The 21021-nt window shown below is 44.8% G+C and overlaps 1 protein-coding gene across 11 annotated transcripts in view; it reads right to left on the bottom strand.

Moving 5' to 3' along the window:
* Window positions 1-21021, bottom strand: part of TP63 (tumor protein p63) — a 162065-nt gene that overhangs the window by 16956 nt on the left and 124088 nt on the right. For 10 of the 11 annotated variants that reach the window (XR_009962314.1, XM_062606295.1, XM_062606296.1 and 7 more), the window contains 6 exons: window positions 5738-5924; window positions 3885-4000; window positions 3473-3582; window positions 3078-3214; window positions 1991-2073; window positions 873-1009 (listed from right to left, as the gene is read on the bottom strand). Coding sequence is in view for 10 of the 11 variants with exons in the window: in XM_062606295.1 (XP_062462279.1) it covers window positions 873-1009; window positions 1991-2073; window positions 3078-3214; window positions 3473-3582; window positions 3885-4000; window positions 5738-5924 (770 nt within the window). In the remaining variant the exon portion in view is untranslated. The remainder of the gene's footprint in view (window positions 1-872; window positions 1010-1990; window positions 2074-3077; window positions 3215-3472; window positions 3583-3884; window positions 4001-5737; window positions 5925-21021) is intronic. The other variant, XM_062606297.1, reaches the window with a different exon arrangement.

Here is a 21021-nt window from a genome sequence, read left to right as displayed (position 1 = left end):
AATGTGGAGAGTCACTGACAAAGTGCAATTTCTAAAAACACTATAAAACTGCACATATAGAGTCTTTCTTTGAAGATCCTACTGGTCACAAATGTATTATGTGTTTGGCTCCCAACTTTCAGCTTCCTGTTTTACAGCTGAGGAACCTACAGCATTTATATCCCACTGAGACACCAGCCTTCCAACAGCACGAGGGATACACAACAGCAGGGTTCAAGCACTCGGCCAAGCTGGTGCTCACACTCCCAGCTCCATGTGCTCCTGGCAAGATACCCAGATGGACACCCTGCAGAAGCAGCACATTTGCTGCTGTTCCTGTGGACCAGACAAGAGAAGAGCGCACCCCGTCTGTGCTCCCCAGCTCAGGTGTGCACAGGCAGCTGGTTTCTGTGTGCAGGTTGTTCAGTAGCACTGCCTTGCTGCACTGCACAGTAGGCTCTGGCTGGAAGTCAAGAACGAGGCACTAACCTGCCATTCACCTTCCAAAGCCAAAAAGTGAACTGCACGGGACAAGAGACTAGAGGGGGACCTTGAAAGCAGTCAGGACATGTGCCTGGGAAATGAGGCCTGCTTTGTCCTACTGCACAGGTCATGAAATCTGGATCTCAAACTCCGAGTCTCTCAAGTTCTGTACAGAAACTCGGCTTTGGCTAAACTGGCATCAATTTCTACCAGCTCTGACCACAGAATTAACAAGCAGCTATGCTGTTGGAAAAGATTTTGACAGTGTGGTACTATACTGCACTGCAGTAGAAGTGCTCAGCCCTCAGTTGAGCACCACATCCCTACCTCCAAGTGTGCAGAAGCCTTCTGTGTCTCTCTCCTCTCTCCCTCCTCCCCACCACCCTCACTGCAAGCACACTCATACTCACTGCTTCTGGAGCAAGTGCTGGTGCTGCTGCTGCTGCTGTTGGCGGTAGGTCTCAATCGTGTGCTGGGGAAGGTACTGCATAAGTTCCAGGGACTCTTTGATCTTTAGTAGCATTTCATAGGTCTCACGTCCCCTCACCTGGATCATGGGAAAAGGGGGGTGGGGAGAAAGCCTTAAAGGACTGCATCTATAGTTCTTAGTGACAGCCACCTTAGTGAGCTTTAGGTACAGTCAAGTAAACAGCCATTGCAGGATGAAAATACCCTGTTTATACACAATGATATACAACAAAGCCTTGTTGCCACAATGATATGCAACAAAACCTTGTTGCTAAACCTTGTGCTAAAGGTAAAGCAGATAATGTTGAAGAGTGGCAATCTGACACTGAAGGTTAGTGAACATCTTGTGTTTGTCATCTGGCACAATATAAATCTATGCCAACCAAAAGCAATATTCTGATCCAATCCATTAGACAGAAAACATCTTTAGCTGTCTCAGATGTAAGCAGATCTTTTGCTGAATCTTACACGCATTAAGGAAAATGAGTACTTGAATTTGGGTGCTGGGTTTGGATCTCCCTTCTCCTGCAGGAACACCATGGTTGGTTGTGATTTACCCAACTAAATGTGGCTCATGGGAAAGCAGCTAAATGGCCAATTACAGATGCTTCTTGCCCTTTCTGATCCTACACAATACAGCATATTTCACTTCTGTCACTACATTACAATGGCAATACATACAAAAGCCACAGAAGCATCCACCTTGGTCAGTAAGACAGCACCCATTATCTCTAGAGGAAGTGCCACAAATCCAGAAATGACAGAGGAGGAAACCCAGTTAGGTCTCCAAGGCAATTTTTCCACCAGGACAGACAGATCCCTTGGGATATTCTCATATGCCTTGCACAAGCCACTGTCAGTCAGCAGCTACTGGAAGTTTTTGTATTTTTTGTTTGGAACATGTATTTGAAATAGATAGCTCAGAGGATTAAAAAAAAAGTAATACAAAAATCTACATCCAATCCTCGGTTCTCTTTGAGGTCTAGGTAAGCCATTGACTTGCCTCAAGTCACAGAGGAAAATACTAAACAAAGTAAATGCAAAAACAGGGAGAACTCACTGGCAAGTATAAGAGCTCATCATCTGGGGAACGTCTTTTTTTGATAGATGTCATCTGTATGCCATGAGTTCCTTGTCGAAAAGCTGGAAGACAAACCCCAAAAGCATCCCATTAAAAAAGGGGGAAGGAAAGAAAAGAAAAAAAGGGGGGAGGGTTGTGTGTGGAGAAATAAAAATTAAAAAAATTAAAAAATAATAAAAAAGGAGATACAAGAGAGACATAAAAGTCTCAGATCTGCAGTGCTCTGGAAAGATCTCTGCCCAAGACACTCCAGAACTCTTCTTGCAGCTTCTGGCTCCAAAAGGCAGACATGACTTTGTGGATGCTTGGGAAAACATCAGCCAAGGAGCACTGGATATATGGCAAAACCCCCAGAAAGCCGTACCTAGAACAAGCCCTGGCTCTTTGCAGGAAAGACTTCGAGCTTTCACATAAGAGTGCTCAGGAGCTGTTTGGTGGATCAGTGATCCATGAAGACAAGACAACAGGCAGGGAGCATGCAGAATTCACTGCAAAAGCAAAGCCCCCTCTCCAATCTAGCCTCATTCAGCCTAGTACCTCGCTAAGCATATGTGGGAAACCAAAGATAGTGTTCCACATTGCGCTGTCTGATGAGTACATTGCACTCTTTAGAGCACAGAGCGAGTTCACTTGCCAGAGCACCTCCAATGCACAGGAAGGTTTATATGCAAGCTTAATCTAGATCCCTGTGGCTGGAAGACACATGCCACAGCATGAGACGCTGGCTAGAAGGAGCAGAGAATGACAGTGCAGTCCCAAACAAGCAGTAAAGGTTCAAAAAGTGGTTACAGAATCCCAGCCATGAAACTTTAGGGTGGCAAATAAACACCCCATCCCTCCACTGCCGGCAAGTCTCATCTAACACAGGGAGTGCTGCAAGGGAGACCATAAACCCATCTTGTGAGCACCAGCTCATTTTTCAGGTTGATTGACCCTGGGAGAACAGATGTCTAATGCCCTCCTGCCTCCAAGCCCATGCACAGCACCGCACATCCCCACAGCACAAGAGCCAAGGTCACACCTGCACCCACGATTTGCAATCTGCCCAGCTCTGCCAGCTACTTACGGCGCTTCGTACCATCACCATTCTTTGTGCTGTCAGAGACTTGCTGCTTGCGGATGCTGTCCTCATCTGCTTTGCGGTCTCTGCCTGGGCAAGCGCAAATGCGGGCTTCGAAACATCGGCGGCCCAAGACTTGCCCACTGGGAAGAGAGGTGAGAGGAAATGTCAGCTGGCAGCTTAGATACAGGCCAGCAGCATCCCTTAACTTCACACCAGACTATGCACAGACAGACCCAAACCTTCCATTTCCCAGTCAGGATACCCCAGGTGCTGGGCAGAGAGTTGAAAACTATCCTACAGCCCTTTGCATCAAGCTGTCCCTAAGTATATGAAATGCTGCCCCAAACAGAAGAAGAGCCAGAAGGCCACCTGCAAAGCAAAGGTGATGCACTACTTACTCTCTGGTTTCCAGTGTCACAATGATGAGGATTGGGCGCCGGTTCATCCCTCCCACGCAGCTACTGTTACACATGAAGTTGTACAAGACTGTTGTGAACTCTGTACCAACCTGGGTGAGACAAAGGAGATGAGCAGAAAAAATGATGTATAGAAAACTCTGCTTTTTCCAGGTTCTCCTCCGGTACTTCCACAGCTGTGTTGCAGACTAGCATGAAATAGACCACACTGCAAGGATTTCTTAAAATAAGTTAAGAACTCCTACTCTGGAAGGATAGAGAGGGTGTTTGAAAGCTCATTTTTGACAAAGAGAAGGAAGAGATTCGTTGGGATGAGGAAAGCACAAGATCCTAACCCCTTCAACTCCCACCCCTTTGTATACTGGGATGCCACCACCCTGAGCTCACAACATACCTGGGGCGGCTCATAGGGGACCAGCACGCTCTGCCTCCCAGTGATGGGGTCTTCTACATACTGGGCGTGGCTGTTCCCTTCCACCCTGATCAGGTGGCTGGGAGGCGCAATCTGCCCTGCAAAGGCAAGGAGGCGAAAAAAACAAGAGACACCATTGAGTGAAGCAAGATCACACACAGGGCAGCAAGATCTTCCACCAAAAGAAACCATCCATCTGTCAGAGAACACATGCCTCCCAGTCCTTGAAGCATTCCTTCTCAAGGTCCCTGCTGCCAGACAACAAAAGCAACAGTCTTTCCCAGGCTCACACTGGATACCTGTGAGTAAATTCAAACATGAGCTTTCATGATGCCAGACTAAGCAAGCCCAAATGTCAACTGAATGGCAGCTCACACCAACTCTTCCACAAGATAACTCCATGTGGATTTTCACACCTGGCGAAAGCCTTTCTTTTCCTTCCCCAAACACGCAAACAAGGCAAATTCCTGCAAGTCTAAATTCCTACCTTTTTCTATAAATTGCTAGCCCTATTCTGTTGTCTCCTGTCAGTCTTGATCCTAAGGAGCTAAAAAAAGATTCAAGTATCAAGATTTCAAAAAGATTTCAAGTATCAAGAGAAATATGCATTTAATTAATGGTCAACTTGAAAAAACCCGCTTGCTTACAGCAGCGGCAGAAGGGAACGCAATCTTCTTTGTTTATAGGCCCCTTTCCAATAATTAAAAAAGCCTGCTTCCTGCAAATTTTCTTCAGTGTTTCTACAATGTATGACTAAATTCTGAGGAGAGAAGCCTATCACAGGTTCATCTCAAGAATTTGTTGTGTTAGTTTCAATTGTTTTGCTCATTTCTTAACCTAAACACATTGTATTTCTAGAGAAGTAATTATTTCAGAATAAAAATTTATAATTTTATTTTTTCTTCATAAAAATTCTATTACTGACCCAGGTATCAACCCTCAAAAAAATCCAGTTCTGTTAGAAAAGCACTTTTTAAAAATGAAAAACTGTTTGAAGAACTGTCCACTTCGCTCTGATTTTGCACTCTTAAGTCCTTGCTTATTTTTGTGCTTGTCTAGATGGCTGTTTTGCAATCAGCAAAGGGATCTGGGCTTCTAAGACATCCTGCTAACTGACACCAACAAGGCTTTTTTTACAGCAGGAGACAAATAATGCACATAGAATAAAACAGATGCTCATCTGAAGTTATGTGAACTTCAATGATCAAGGCAAAACAGAGCCCAGCCTATGAGTTTGCAGAAACCTCCAGGACATCTTTAAAACTGCTGATCCTTCACTAACACAAGCAACATCAAGTAAAAGATTAAAACATTAACACTGAACCAATAGCGTTCAATGTACAGGAAGGTTGCCTACAGTTGATGCTGGCACTTCGTGTTATTCTGCCAGAGATAAACAGCACCTCCGTCTTTGAGGCGTGGATTAAGGGCTGGAGATGATATTGCATCCTGTTACTAGATCCTTGTCCCAGCAACGTGGAAGCTCATTCCCGAACACAGGAACAGCTGCTTCTCATCGCGGGAGCAAAAACAGAGCAGGGAAAGGCTGCCAGAAAGGCATTGCCTGCCATGAGGACAGACATCAATCCAACCTGGGCAGGCGCGAGATTTATTTCAGTACTTTCTTCCCAAGGACGTGCTTGCACAGGGACAGCTAAAGTATAGTATGAAGCTTCCTGCTAAGCATGGGAAATAAAAAGCTGCACAAGATGATGTTGCAGGGCAGCCTGCTTCCAGCAGGTTTGCTGTAAAGCTGCCACCAAATCCCCACACTGGTCGGTCATCAGATGAGCAGCTTTGGAGAGGGACTGCCAACAATGCACTGCCTTCCTTACCTTCGTTGAACTCCCGGCTCAGCTCATGGTTCGGGCAGCGTTTGACCACTTCAGTGACATGTTCAGCTTTCTTGTAGACTGGCATAGCCCTGATAACAGCTCCCTGAGGTGGTGGGGTCATCACTTTGATCTGAATGGGACATGTCTTGGCAATCTGGCAGTACAGCTTTTTCAGTTCAGTGGAATACTGGATGAGGAAACAGAGCAAGAGAGAGTCAGAATGTCCAGCTAGGAATGAATGCATGACAGAAGGACTGAGATGGGTTTGCATATATCACTGAATGCATCAGCTGCTGCATCTGCATTGCATTTGGTCACGCAAAAGCCACATTTCCAGGCAAGTGGCAAAAGCTCTACACCTTTGCCTGGCTTAGAATAGCAGAATATAAATCTACATTTTAGTTTTCCTAAAGAGCATCACTTTTACATGAACAAATAGTCTTTATTACTCTTGGGCACACGTTCACTCTTACAAGAGACACACATTACCTTCCTAACAAAATGGCTACTATTTTCACAGCACACTGTAATCCTGGAAGCCACGCACAAGGTGTTCCATCTTGTTTTGTAAGAAGCCTTCCTGCTTTTGTAGAGAGTTGAAATAAAAACATCAGCCTTCAAGTTGAACAGCACTTGAAAGCAAGACCCTGACCAACCTGGGAGTTGTACCAAATCTGACATTTTAGTCACCTCTTAAAAACATCTTGCACCTCTGCTTACTACTTCTGTAGCAAATCTCCACACTTCTAAACTCAAAATATTATGTCCACAAAAGGTAAATATTATTTTTTTTTTAATAATAGAAAAAGGTGAACACTCCAAAGACCAGGTCCATGGCAAGACCCAGAGCACAACCCAGCAGTTGACTCCAAAAGGGAAGTTGTGACTGTGCAATGAACACCTGGAGCAGAACAAGATGCTCTTATTCACTGTGCTAACTTGAACTATACCTCTTTTAAGACGTTAAGCAGTAACTGGTGCAGCTTTTTCCCCAAAGTGTGCTCATATCTGGAAGACTTTACTCAGCAAAACATCAAGGCATGGGCCAAAGTCATTGCTTTCTGTTCAAACACCCTCACTGAAATAAGGGCGTGTGCTTAGCAGGAATGATTTCCAAGGCAACCCTTATATAGTTCCATAATTCAAACCAATTTTTCTGGATGTCCCCCACAAAGGAGAGTCTCCAGTCTCCTCTGCTGTTCCAGAACACAGTATTTTTCATCAGTGCCCTGTTTCAAGAGGCACTCAGTTTTCTCCAGGTGCTCACGCATTTGCGAGTACAGAGCTCTTCTAGCAATTCTAACCACGTAACCCACAGGAATTGCTGGTATTTCCCCACTTCCATCTCTTCAGTTCTTGCACAGAAAAAAAAAAAAGTGAAAGCCCCAAGGTGGCTGTTTTCTTAAAAAACATCTCTAGCAGCCATGGCTGATACAGCCCCAGACCCAACTGTTCAAACACAGCACTGGCAGGTTCATACTGGTCTAGAGCAAGATGTGGCCATCCTCCCTGCTGGGATGAGAAGAGCCAGCGCATGTATGGGTGGGTGGTGGGTGATGTGGCAGCAGAAGGATTAGCTAGCAATATTCAGGGATTACTTGCATTTCAAAACATACATGTTGCTAACACAGGAAAAACCAAAGTTGGGAGAGACACCAGGGAGGAGAGAGAGATTAAAAATAAGCCAAGCCAATCCCTTCCTTCCTCACTCAACGCCACCCGTTCATATGGCAGAGAGGATGCTACAGGTATTTAAGCTAAGGAAAAAATTCTTTAAAAATGCAAAGGCAAAATTGTGCAATGTATTTTATGTGCCTCCAGGCTACAGATTAAACCCACAAAGGATTTACCCAGCCTGCGGAAATGGGGAACATGCCAAACAATTACAAAAATAAAAGTTGCGAAACAGATCTGGATGGTGGTTTATATCGTACATCTTTTTACCTGAAATTCCTTATGTTTTTTTAATTAAAAAGTAATTCCTTACTGATGGTAAGAATGAACTCACTATGTTGTCTTTTCATCTCAAGAAGTAGGAAAAGAATCACTTAGGTTTAAAAGAAGAAAATTTAGAAAGGATTGTTTCCCTCAACACATCAGCTTGCTAATAGCATTGTGAAGGTTTCAAGGAAAGAAAGCCTTAAAAAAAAATCTCAAAAAGCCACCTAATCACTTGGATGCCTTAATATCATTGAAGTGTAAAGAAATTGGGCACCCAAAGGCCATGGGCTGAAAGGAAAGCATAAATATGGAAGTGCAGTGGCACAGGGAAGGCACAGCACATGCCAGGAACCAAAGTGTCCGGTGTCTGCAGGCATTCGGAGAATTGAACAAATGGAAGGAGATACACACCCCTTCGTCACATATCAGGGGTGTTGGTGTTGACTGTAGTTTTATGTATAACATCTTCAAAGACAAAAGATGGGGTTACAAGTTGGGGGAAGGGAAGTGTCAAAAAAAAAAAACAAAAAACAACACAACAAAACACCAAAAAAAACAACCCCAAAATTACTTTCAGAAGGACAGGAGCCCAACAGCAGCATGAATACTGAGAGTCCAGATCAAACAGTGTGGTCCCTCTGCCAGCAAAGGAAGCAATCTGCTCCTTGTTCACCCTTTGTCACCCTGTCAAACTCCTTTTGCTACAACCACCTTGGAAGGCATCAGATCTGTAGCTTAAATTCACAGAAAGCAAGCAGCTAATGGCTTGTGATGAACAAGCCTGTCCAACAAAGAAATATCCATATATATGTCTCCAAAACACAGGGCAGACTCAACAGCTTCAGTCTCTGGTCAACACACCTTGAACATGGCATGTCAGAAAAGGAGGGTGACCAGGAGCCCACTTCTGCTTTGGGACATGGTCAGGGCACAGGGAAGCAAGCAGCAGTACCCAGCACAGAGACAGACAAGACAGAAGGATGGCTTTGCTGCCTTTTTGTCACCTGATTGCAAGAGGAGTTCAAGCCTCACCGGCACTACACTAGCCTCGGGGACAGGGCATACAGCCATGATTTCACATCTACCACAAGCACAGCCGCCTGCAAGCGTGTAAACACTGAGCAGCCGGTCATTTAACACCCGTGTAAATCCGTTCATGGCGTACCTGCTGTCAGACAGCAAGGGTCTTGAGTTTCCCACCCTGCCAACTTTGCTGCAACCACAGGTAACCCGACACCCAGCCATTTATTGGCATAAATAGATGCCAACAACTAGGTCATAGTGACTTGTACTGGATCGGTGATAATCGCTATATCCACAGCGCAAGACAGTATATTGTATATAGATTTCAAAGCAAATAAGCTGCAGAAAAAAAACAAAACAAAACCAAACCCAAAGCCGAGGCAGGAACTGTCTGTGCATTCAGAGAGTGCCTGCAAGCAAGGGTTGCCTCTCTTGGCACAGGTGCCTCTCCACATTGGTCGCCAGTCCTGCAGGAGATGACAATCCCCCTGCCCACCATTTTGCTATGGGAATTGAGAGATGCTCATTGTCTAAGGGGCAAGAACACAAGATGAGTAATTCCCAGAAAACTGGAACATGACTGTAAATCAATGCACTTCTGTTACTTGCTTGGATAGGAAAACAAAAATACCAAAAATGAGCTTGACTCAATCAACAACCCTATAATTCAGCAAGATGACAATAGTCATTATAGGGCAGCAGGAACAAAACTTGTGCCAACAGCCTGAGAAGTGCAAACACCACTTCTACCAGATATAAAGACCAGAAGGCTGTTTAAAACAATAGAGTGGATATTGGCAACGTGTAACCATTCAAGAGGGAGAGGAAAGAGCTTTGGCTCAGACTTCTCTTTGGTGTTCAAGTACTGTATGTCATGCCCAAATAAGCAGACTTCAAGAGATTGTGAAGAACAGCAGTGAACTTAGCTTTTTTGCTTAATAGTATGTCTTAAAAGGAAAGAATGAAACATTCCAGTGCCTGCAGCTTTGCCCTCCCCACCTGCCTGTGCAGACATACTGTATTATCCACTGTTGGCACTCTGGCTGGTAATTCAGTATCACAATGCACACATGCCAGCTACCATCAGGCAACACCTGTCTGATTTCTCAGCAAGCCCCTTCTCCAGAAGGTGTGTCAACAAGGGGCTTAAAGAAGAAAGCAAACCACTGTTCACCTCTCAAAAGGAGAATTTTTGCTGGAAAGGACAGAAGCCTCCTGAAAGTAACTGCAAGGTTCATATCAAGCTGCAATGGCTTTTCACTGAGAATTCAATTTACCTGCGAAACTTTGATGCAGCAAAATCCCCAAAACTGTGCTTTGGAAATCTACCTCTAGTATCTGTTTTGCCATCTGGTCTAGCTGAGGGATTACAGCCCGTAAGTCTTTAAAAGGAGTGGGGTTTAGTCAGCTCTATGAATGCTGATGGATGTCAACTTGAAGGTGATCCCAGAGGTTGGCTTATGGCATGACAGCTCCCTGAGCCCCTTCTGCTTAGATCAACAGGTCTTTCAATCTTTTGCAAACTTCTTTCAAGTAGTCACGTTTTAGTTCAACCCAGTTAAACACTAGATTCATTTTACTTGATGTGTTTAAAGCCATCAGTTTGTTATGCTTTCTTTCCTATCAACTAACTCCAAGAGGGGGGAAAAAAGAACTAGTTAGAAGAGTGGGGAAACAACATTTACTTGCACCAAAATGGTCACAGATGGGAACAAGGAGAGTGACAAAGAAACAGAAAATCTCCTGCTTAAGGTTTATTCATTCAGGAGAAAACAGGTAGTGGGGAAAAAAAAGGAAGCTACCTACTAAGAATAAGACCTTAACACATTTACACCTGAACCTTAAATGTTTTTGCTTTGATGAACAGTGATTTGCCTTTTCATTCACAAAAAAACTGTTGAGGGTATGGGAGGACACCAGATACCAGTGTCTGCACATGCACACACAGGCTTAGGAACTGACTTGTACAGAAAGGACACTCAGCAGGGAAGCGCAAGAGCAGCTCTACCAGGAGTGCTGCAGACACAGATGTCTCCTAGGAGATTATGGCTCCGCACAACCTTAACCCACCACTTAGCCAATTTATTCTAACTCCAGTTTGAGGTGCTCTATCTTGTCAGGCTTCAGAAAAAAACCAGTTTGCTGCTAGTGGACGTAGCAGATATTCAAACCACGGGCATGACTGACAGGTTCAGTGATCACCAGCCCCAACATGCCTACAGATCCATTACGTGTGACAACAACCCCCGGACTCACAGCCCACTGCACCAGCGAGCGGGACATGGCCTCTGAGCATCTCCTGCCTGAGCATTCCCTCTAAGCATCGCAGGAAAACCACGGTGCCATACCCGGGAGGATGCAGCCCCACCAGTGCTTTGCAGACATTTACCAAACTTTTCCACCCCGGGGCAAAGGGAAAAAAAAAGCACCATGTCGTCCTTTTATCCCTTTCTTGAGGAAGGGCAGCGATTCACCCAAGGGCGTCCTCCTCTGCAGAGACTTAAACTTCATTTTCGCGTTGAGCTCCACTGCCCCCGCGCCGCCCCTGCCGCCGCGCACGACCGGAGCTGAGAAGCTGTTAAAATCCTTCCTCCGAGCGCTTTTCCCCGGGAGCCGCAGCCAAAGGCCGCCTGTTGCCACCTGTCAGTCGCAGGGATTAATTACCTGCGCCGGCCTGGGAGCGGCACATTCCTGCCCGGCCTCACCCTCCGAGATATTGACATCAGGCAGGTGGGCCCCGCATCTCCCCGGCCGCCAGCGCGGATGGGGGGGACGCGACCCACGAGTGGCGTGGAGACGGGCAGCGCCGCGGAAACCGAGGGGAAAAAGCGGGAAGCAGCGTTATGAGTGCCCCGGGGCGGGCGGCACTCCCGGCGCCGGACCGGGAGCTGCACCTCGGAAACCTTGGTGAAAATAAATAAATAAATAAATAAAAATAGATACGTGTGTGTGTGTGTGTGTGTGCGTGCGTTGCCCTGCTTAGGTAACCGGGGAAGGGGAGGGGTGGCTGGGAGGAGAACGCAGAAACGTAGCCTGCGGCTACGGATTCAGCAGGACGGCGGCTGGTGAGCCGGATCCCCCCCTCGCCGCCTGCCGCGGGGCTCGGGGAAGCCTGAGCTCGGCTGGGCTGCCGCGGCCCACTGCGCGATGCGAAAGGAGGGAAAAGCAGTTTTTTCTCCCCTCTAGCAGACGCGGAGCTGCGTGCACAGTCACCTGCTCGCCTTGGCAGAGAGTGCCAGCACCGTGTTCCTCTGCATTGCTTCCAGACCCCCATCACCACCCCGCAAACACCCAGCCCCAGCCCTGCGCTCTGCCTCAGAAGAAGGGGCTGAAGCAGGCCGAGAAGACAGTGCTCAGGGATACACAAAAGCGGTCATGCTATAGGAGACCCCCTGAAATTCCCCCAAATTCTGAATTCAGAGCACTCGCTAGATTCTCCCTTCTTTAGGAAAATGAGATAACTCCTTCATGCAACCATATTTCAGCATCTTGCTTGAGGGTCCCAGAGATGTGAATTTAAAACTAGCTCGATGTATATCTGCTTTAGGAATATTCCTGCCTAATGTTGCCTGCAAAGCCACAGTGATAAACAGAAATAACACTGTTTTCCCATACTATATTTGCACTGTGAAATAGTTTAAAATCTTACATTTGAGGGCATTTACGTTTCAGTTTCCAATATAGACTTATTTCATCAACAAATTAAGACGTCCTGAGATCTGGCTCTAAAATATTTTTAAATGAACAAAACATAAAAATAATTAACTGAAAAGTATCCTGTTTCAAGAGAAAAAACCCAACCCAAAACAACAAACTCTGGAAACCTTTGATTTTGTCAGTTAAGTTCTTTTCCTTTGCTAGCCATAGTTTTTTTAAGATGTTTTTGAAATTATTTTCCTTAAAAACCAAAACCATAAGACTCCTGCAGTTGAATAACCTTACCTTGCACACCCAACTCATACCCTGCTTGCGTATTGTACCCAGTTTCCAAGCTGAAATTCTAGCAGTACCAAATGAGTTTCAGGTGCTAACAATGTCTGGTCATTTGCACTTCTGATAGACTACTTTGCACTGGAAATTCTGCAAATGAGGTGAAGGGACGAACGAGAGTGAATGCGCTGAAAGCCAAAGCTGAGCCAATGCTGAAAACATCTTCCCCTTTGGGTTCCAGTAAGCTCCCACTGATAGCAGGATCCCACATTACAAAACAACATGGGAATCTTCACTGGATGAAGTAGCTTCCACAGTGAGCATGTATTTCATGTTATTACTCAAAGTCTGAGGTACACTTTCAGATAGCTTCTCACAGACTCAAGTTTACACATATACACAAAACACCCCAAAATTATCCCAGCTGTAGCATGGTCCCCTCTGACGCAATGTAACTGGCCAAAGCACATGTGCTTTGCAAGCACCATAGGCTCTGGACACTGTGCTGGTTTCCACAGGATCAGCGTGTCTCCCAGCTCATGACTCTGCACATCCCTGTGATGTTATTTTCATAGGCTCTGTTGATTAACTGACATGAACATGATCAACTTACAGACCATAACTAAAACTGTGTGGTATCTCCTTCCTCAGAGGACTTTTCTTTAGGATGACTTTGCAAATAAAGCTTCCCATGGATGGGGTCTCATGCTGTATTGCTATACTTTAAGCATTAGGGATTTTTCTGTGTTTTGTTTTTTGCTTGGTGGGGGGAGGACTGGACACGGGCTCTTTTTATCCTGTTGAACTCAGCCTCTCAAACTGATATCTTGGGCTTCCAGTGACTTCTGTATTGCAAATGCACAACATAAGCAGCCAGTTTGACTGCTAAGAAAGATACAACACTAACAAGCATATGCTATGGGAAGTCCACTCTCATGCTACCCAAATTCACCTAAAGGCTATGAAGTGTTAAAATTTGCCAGAACAGTGAGGAGTAAAACAAGGTAGGCTAAAACATTAGTTAAAATTGGATTTGAGAAACTTCTGCTTCAATTATTGAGCGTTAATAAAAGAGTCAAAAAAATTTGACAGCAAGATTTTTAGTCCTTACAGTGAATGTAGAAGAAGCTCCACTAATAACTCCACTGCATTTCTTCCCTCCTTTCTCAGCTCAACTCCACTCAGCTGTTTTACATCCTCCAGTGTAAATGAGGTGCTACACTGAAGTTACAAGTATATGCACCTATGTAAAATACACATACCTGCAGGGAAGCAGAGGGTTCATATAGTTTCACGTAAGCAAACACATGGGGTAAATAAGTTGATTAGTATGACCCCAAGCATCACATCAGCTAGATACTGTGACAGTGACATAACTAGCAATAGTCCTTCCAGACAATTCTAACTCATTACACCAGAACGTATACACCAGAGCTACAGGTAAAAACCTTCAAGACTTGAACCCCCAAAATGCCCTTCACCATATATTGAATTTTTGAGAGCACTGTTAACCACTGCCCCCTCAAATCAGTGTGCCTCTGCATAAGGGCATTTGTGAAGCCAAAGCTGGACTGAAGAAAGGTTTGATTCAACTTGTGTTTTAAAGGCAACCAGAATTTTCTTATAAAGGGCTCCAGAAATGAACTGGAAAGAACATATCCAGGCTCCTGAGAGCAAATGTACCCCACCGCATATTACTTCAGACTCACGTGCCTCAGCCTTAGACATTGAGCACCAGAACCTGTTCTGCTCATAGATTGCTTTAAGCTCAAGTTGGCCACTTCAAACCTCCTCTTAGCTTGGCGTGGGGGATTAAACCTTCTTATAAGCATGCGTCTCAGGTTCAGCCAAAGAGGAAGGCTGTTGTTTGTTTCAGATTAGCCTCCCAGATCTCATTTGTTTCACGTCCACATGTTCCAGCATGCTCTATCCTACCAGCCAAACTCCAAAAAACCCTAACCAGCCAGAGGAAACATTGTCTGGAGTAATCAGACACCAAGTTCTAGTGCATCTCCCAGACACTTTTGTCCCCTGATGAAAGTCAAAGGGTGATGAACTCAACCATAAGGAGGAAAGAACAGCAGCACATAGAGGTTGTCCCTACTGATTGTTTCTGTGCGTGCCCAATTAAGATAAGCAAATGGCAAGCAAAAATCCTAATGCTCTTCAAAATCAGCCTGCTCACACCAAATCCAACCTGGTTTCATCAACATGAGTCAGCTGTAGAGTCCCAGACAAGCAGGTCAAGCCTTGCAGCCCCCTACAGAGCAGACACAGGCTTTGGCTCAGCAATTTAGGATACAGTCATAGGCTCAGGTAGCTCCACACCAGCTGAAAATAAAGGGAAGGAAGTAGGATACAAGGAAATGCCAGATGTAAGACCTAACTCCAGAACTCTTTTTAGTTCCCTCATTTGCAAATAAGGGGGTTTCATTAATATCTTAGAGGAAAGTAAAGTCATTAGTACAGTATCTGTTACAGCAGAGGGAAGCCAAGCTATGAAAGAAGACCCAACAAAATACCAACAAGCAAGCAAACAAACAAACCCTATAACAACAACAAAAAACAAAAAACCTAACCAAACAAAAAAAAACCTTACCCAAACAACCAACCAAACAAAAAACACACAACATAAACCAAACACCCCCCAACCTCTCCCCCCAGAAAACCCAAAACGCACACAATGAAATTTTTCTGCCAACATAGTCCTTTCTATCAGCAACATACCTCCCGAGCCTGGAATTTAGGAGCAAAGTCAGACCCAGAGGTGTCAGGCACACTTCCACAGAGTACACCACTCTAGAAAGCAGGACACTTTGCTAGATGGTGACAGATTTACACCCAAATTCTGGCTCATGCCAAAGGGCTGACCTAGTTGCAAAATGCCACAGGGTCAGCATATTGCAAAAGTAAGGGTATGTGTCAAATATTGGCCCATCTTCCTAGCTGGGTCACTGGCAAGCTCCAAGGAGAAGTAGGCTGGTCAGCTTTGCACACTCTCATTCTGATAGGCAGGAGAGAAAATTCAAGGTATTCAAAGCTAAAACCAGGTCTGGTGTCTTCAAACCTCCCATACTTAACACCTTTGCTCAAATACATGATCTCTCCTGTTCACTCTTTCTTGACTTAGGTTTTAGATTCTATGGAATCTACTTAAAGGACAAACAATACCCAAAGATCATATAAAGATTATTCGAATTTTTTCTTCCCTTCCTAAAACACACTGAATATGTAGTTGGCCTTCTGTTACATATTGAGCCTTGTGCACATGGCCATAAGAGATGCCTCTCTTGGTTCCCCATAAACCATGAGGATCAGCTTTTCTACTCTTTCCAGACAGCCCATGCTTAAGCAGTTTGAGCAGACTGATGACTCTGTGCGTATTTTCTTGGCTGGGCATGCCTATTTCAATGTTGTGCTGTGATTAAGTGTGGGACTACTCCCTGGCTGTCTTTTGAGTTGGGGACCAGCCACTGCACCACACGGAGCAGGGCTACTAGCTAACCAGGAGGCCAATGGTCTCAGCTGTGAACTTCAACACTATGATAACATAAGGGGCCACCAGCCAGGTCAGTCAATGAGCACTTTTCTGTATGTGTACTCTCAACAAAGACTGAGTGGCTCCAATGGAAAATGGTGATCCCCTTTCTCTCCTACTCATCTTCTTTCTCTCCCCTCCCCCCCATTTATTTCATCTGAGGGAAAGTACAGATACCTCTCCACTTCATCCTTCTAATGAAGTATTAATCACACCTATGGGAGGCGATGGAAGGAAAGACAGAAAGTATTAAATCTGACAGGCTCTCAAAGCGGCAATGCCAGTGAAATGCATCATTAAGGTGAGTAATTTTCCTGTTTACTTCATAGGCTGTGAGCCCCCCCCCCCCCCTTCCTCCCCGCCTAAGATGTGGGCAGGACCCATCAAGGCAAAGCTTTGGAAGCAAGCAGCAGCGTCCCCAATTTCTACATAAATGCTGCAGGCCAAAGAGCAAAGGCAAGTTCTAACTGAGCCCTTGACAGTAATCAAGCAGTGCGGCGCCTCTGGTCTTGTCTTGTGCATACCTTGCAAGTAGCATCATGTCTTCCTGCTGAGATTTCACTGGCAGTGCACACAAGTGCCTTGTTCCTTGGCTTCTATCTCAGAAAAAGAAAATCCTGAACACACGCATGCACACACACCCCTGCCTTTCTGCTCCAAAAGAGACCATTTCCCTCTAAATTGTCAGCATACTGTTAGCAGTCCTTTCAGAACAGATTTATGAAATCACAAGAAACCTCTTGTTCCTGTGCATAAGGGTCAGCACCAGTCCCTTGCCAAAAGAGAGCTTTCTCTATTAACGTCCAGGAAACTTTCCTGAGTCAGACCTTACTACATTTGAAACAAAGTGCAGGTAGCAGCAAGTCTCTTCCATGATAACAGCCAGGGCCTGTCCCATTTCCTGATCACATTACACTCAATTTCCAGAATTACATCTATGCAAATATTGTTCTCCTGCTTGCAGAGCATTTCATTGATACTTAAAGTGAAAAGTCAGCAAAGCTTTTCTGGCTAGGATAGTGAGCAAGACAACAAACACACAGACACTGAGCAAAACACAGATTTTCTTTCTCTCTATGAAGACCATCTGATAAGAGCCTTATCCTCCTCCTAGAAGATAGGAGGTCCAAACTGAACCAAACCTTTTCTGTAAATGTTAGCGACCCAACAGGGTACAGTCTAGTTGTGAGTCACAGAGAAAACAGAAAATCACACCTGAGCAAGTTATAGTTTTACTGAAACAAAAATGTAGTAATTTGGATCTAAGCTAGATCAGTAAACCATGACAGCAGCTCTAGCATATTTAGGATGAATGATGACTAAGTCAAACCTTTAAACATTTTATTCATACAATTAAGCTTTGGGAATGATTGGCAAGAAAGGCAAGAGCACAGTCACTAGCTGTTACTGGCATTTGTAAGGTTCTGAGAATCTGTATTTCACCCAGATCCTCCTCTCTCTCAACCCTCTCCTTCCATCCTCAATGACCTGGCTAAGTACAGTCCTTGAGTCAAACTCTTGCGGTTTTTTCTGAGCCTACTTTCAAAGTCAAGACATGATTCAGCAAGGTGTTTAAGCAGATGCCTACCTTTAAGGATGGGAGCAGCCTTGCTGACTCCAACAGAATCCAATAGATTTCACAGGGAATATTCACGTGCTAGAGGTTATGCACTTAGTTGAATGCCTTAGTGAACTGAGACCTTGATTTTCTTACATACCGTGGGAAACAGCTTGTCAAGAACCACACTGAAGAACATAGCAGTGTCACTGCTGCAGCCATCAGGCCACTGAGATGTCTTCAACGCTAGAATGCAGCACCTCACACCCAGGCAGCTAGTGAGGTCAATAATGTGGCATCTTTTCTGCTAGGAAGAGCAACAAGCTCATCCCAGGCTTAGGATATTCCTCCAGCTTTTCTCATGCTTTCCAGCAGCCCTGAAGCTACAGAACTGCAGCAGGCAAGGGAAGACAGACATTTGGCAGAGCAACACTTAGAAAAGGAGGAAAGCTTGCAATGATCTTGGGAAATGTTACAAGCAGTCCTAACTAACACTCTTACAGAAATCACAATCTTCAGTTTTGCATCTCCTACCCTTCAAGAGGAGAATGGAAAGCCACACCCCAGCTGACATGCAAGCCAAAGGAAGATGTGCAGCAACATATCGCATGAGAAATGGAAGGCTTGAACACAACATAGTCTATACCTGCTTTAGCCAATTCTTAGGTTGTTTTATAATTTCAGCAAGAACGCACAAGTGCATAAAGCAAACTTTCACGGACCTGGATGCACTTTACAAGCAAATCTGCAAGCCTGCTAGTAAACTCAACAGGAATAATTGCCCAAATGCTCCATGACATAGTTACAGGTCTCTAAATTACTGGAAACAGAATACAGCAAGTAATCAATACCTAGCAATTGATTCACTTATTAACTGAAAGATAATCATGTCAACTGCATGACCTAAACATAGCAAGAACGAATATGGATTTAGATGCAAATCCTCATGACCACAATCAGAAGATGGCTCAGGACTGCTTTGTTTGCAAACTGCAGGTTCTGAGGACCCCAAGCCATGGATGCTTCGTGAGAAGACCTATCCCATTCAAAGCAAGACTGCTTTCCCAAACAAAAAGCACTCTTGTTACTGTATAACAATGAGAACAGGAATAGTTCCCTGGGAAACATAATTTTAAAGTCAGATTTCCCAACTAACCACACCCAATTAGTAAGTAATGCTATGTTTTTGAGTGATTATGGAATCCCAGCAGATTCTTCAGTTTCAATTTTGTGATTTCCTCCATATTCCCCAAAACAAAAACAACAAAACACCCCCCCCCAATCTTACTTGGGCTGAAGGTAACTAAAGACAAGCTCCATCCTTCACAAAAACAAATAGAACAAAATGGAACAAAACAAGACAGAGTTGCAACATCAGAAGAAGTTACTGGCTCATACTGTCCGGCACTCCCGTTTTCCTTACAGCTCATACATGATGCATCAGAGAAAGGTGCGGAACCTCCATGGACAGAATGTGCTGTTTTTCTGCATGATGCTGTGCAGATGGATCACTGCTCTTGCAGGAAGCAAGCTTTGTCCCAAGATTGCTACTGTGAATCTTGTAAGTTTGCACCACTGCAAGTGTTATCAAGGGTAAGACTTAACTCTGAATTTGATGCAATCCATCAATTTTGATGGAATTTGATTAAACTAATTTGATGAATTTGATGAAACAAAAAGGAGGGAGGAGGGCTGGGATCAACTCTGGCAAGCTATTTGCAAGTGCAGCCCAATGAAGACAATCAGCTGGCACCAAAGAAAGCAAGGACTTGGAACTTGCAGAAGCTAACCACCCCTCCAGAATTTGATCAGCCACCACTATGTAGGGGAAAACACCATTAAACTGATGGCATAACCCAAAAGACTCTTTCCTTCACTCAGCTTCACAACAGAAAAGAGTCCACAGGGAAACAAGTGTTTCCAGCTGCAGACAGCAAAGCACCAGGATGCAAGAAAAACCCAAAACAACTAAACAGGATCAGAGATACGACAACACACACCACAAGGATGTGGCCATGCTACTGCTGTAGCATGGGCAGCAGGATCATAATCCAGTAAGGTAGTGCACAAAACTCTAGGTGAGAAGAAGTAAGCCCCGTTTTGCAAAACATGAGGGCAACAGATTGAAACAATCCAGAGGTAAACACTTGGGAAGAAGCAAGCTGGTGGGGAAGGAGAAGCCCTAGTCACAGCACACCAGCTACCTGACCCTGGAGGACAGCAAACGATAGAGGCCCAGCTAGACTGCAACTGTTGCCACATATTTCTTATTTAAATGCAATTTGTTTAATCTCAAGTTGGATTCAACCATCAAAGGCTCTCTTCTGTAGCACACTGACAGTTCACTCTAAATCTCAGCACCTTTAATCCTTTAATTAGCCAAGAAAAATGTGATCTCAACTCTTCCACCAACCTAAGCTAATTTTCTGCATGGAGCTTCCAACTCCTGTAGGTTACAGGTTTTAGCTGCTCATGTAGCCAAGGGGAGCAAAAACAAAATACATCCCCCATACCTCATTCCCACACAGGCTGATGAATGTTTCTCCATGTGCTGCCTCTCCAAAGAGCAAATTCCCTGAAAAGTCCTTGCAAAAGCAAGAGGGACCTATTCTCATAATGCAGGAGTGGGCTGGGAGGCATAAATACATCATGCAATTCAGAGAAAGAGCAAACGGAGATTTCTATGTATGATATAGGGGTGGCTGGAGGAACCGGGGAATAAGGCAATGTTTTCACAGGAGAGGGATAAAACCAGGGAGTTAAGCCAATGCTTGACTAAGACAGTGTCCTTTCCACAACATGGCTTTGGCCACCATCCTTGGTGGTTTTGGGATGGAACCTCCAAAGCAAGCAAACAAAACACAACCATTTTGGAAACTCTCTCCAAAAGAAGATGTCTCCTGAGATGAGCTCTGCTGTTGCTCAAGAAGGTCACAACAACACAGCTCTGAAGGCAGAAAAGGAAGATTGCATGAGTCACCAGCGCATCAGGACAGAGACCGTTCAAGCAGCTTGAATTACCATTAGGCTTTTTATGCAGCCCAGCAGAGCAAACTCAAGGAAAGATAAGAGGGCCATCTAAAGCCTTCATCTGAAGCCCTAAGCGTGGGTAGTGAGGTACAATCTGCACCTGAACTCAGCCCTGACTACCTCTCTAGGTCAGGATGCTCCTTGTAGGGCAAGGTAAAAGCAACCAGTGTTCTTGCTTAAGGCCTGCTAAAGGCATGCCCATAGTGCAGCTGCAGGCACTGCTATCTTGCCACATGCTCACCCAGTATGTGACATGTAGAAGAA

The sequence above is a fragment of the Pezoporus occidentalis genome, unplaced genomic scaffold (assembly GCF_034315485.1).
Source record: "Pezoporus occidentalis ecotype Australia unplaced genomic scaffold, CSIRO_AGI_Poc_V1 ctg95, whole genome shotgun sequence".
Taxonomy (NCBI): domain Eukaryota; kingdom Metazoa; phylum Chordata; class Aves; order Psittaciformes; family Psittacidae; genus Pezoporus; species Pezoporus occidentalis.
This window is presented reverse-complemented; position numbering and strand designations above follow the sequence as displayed.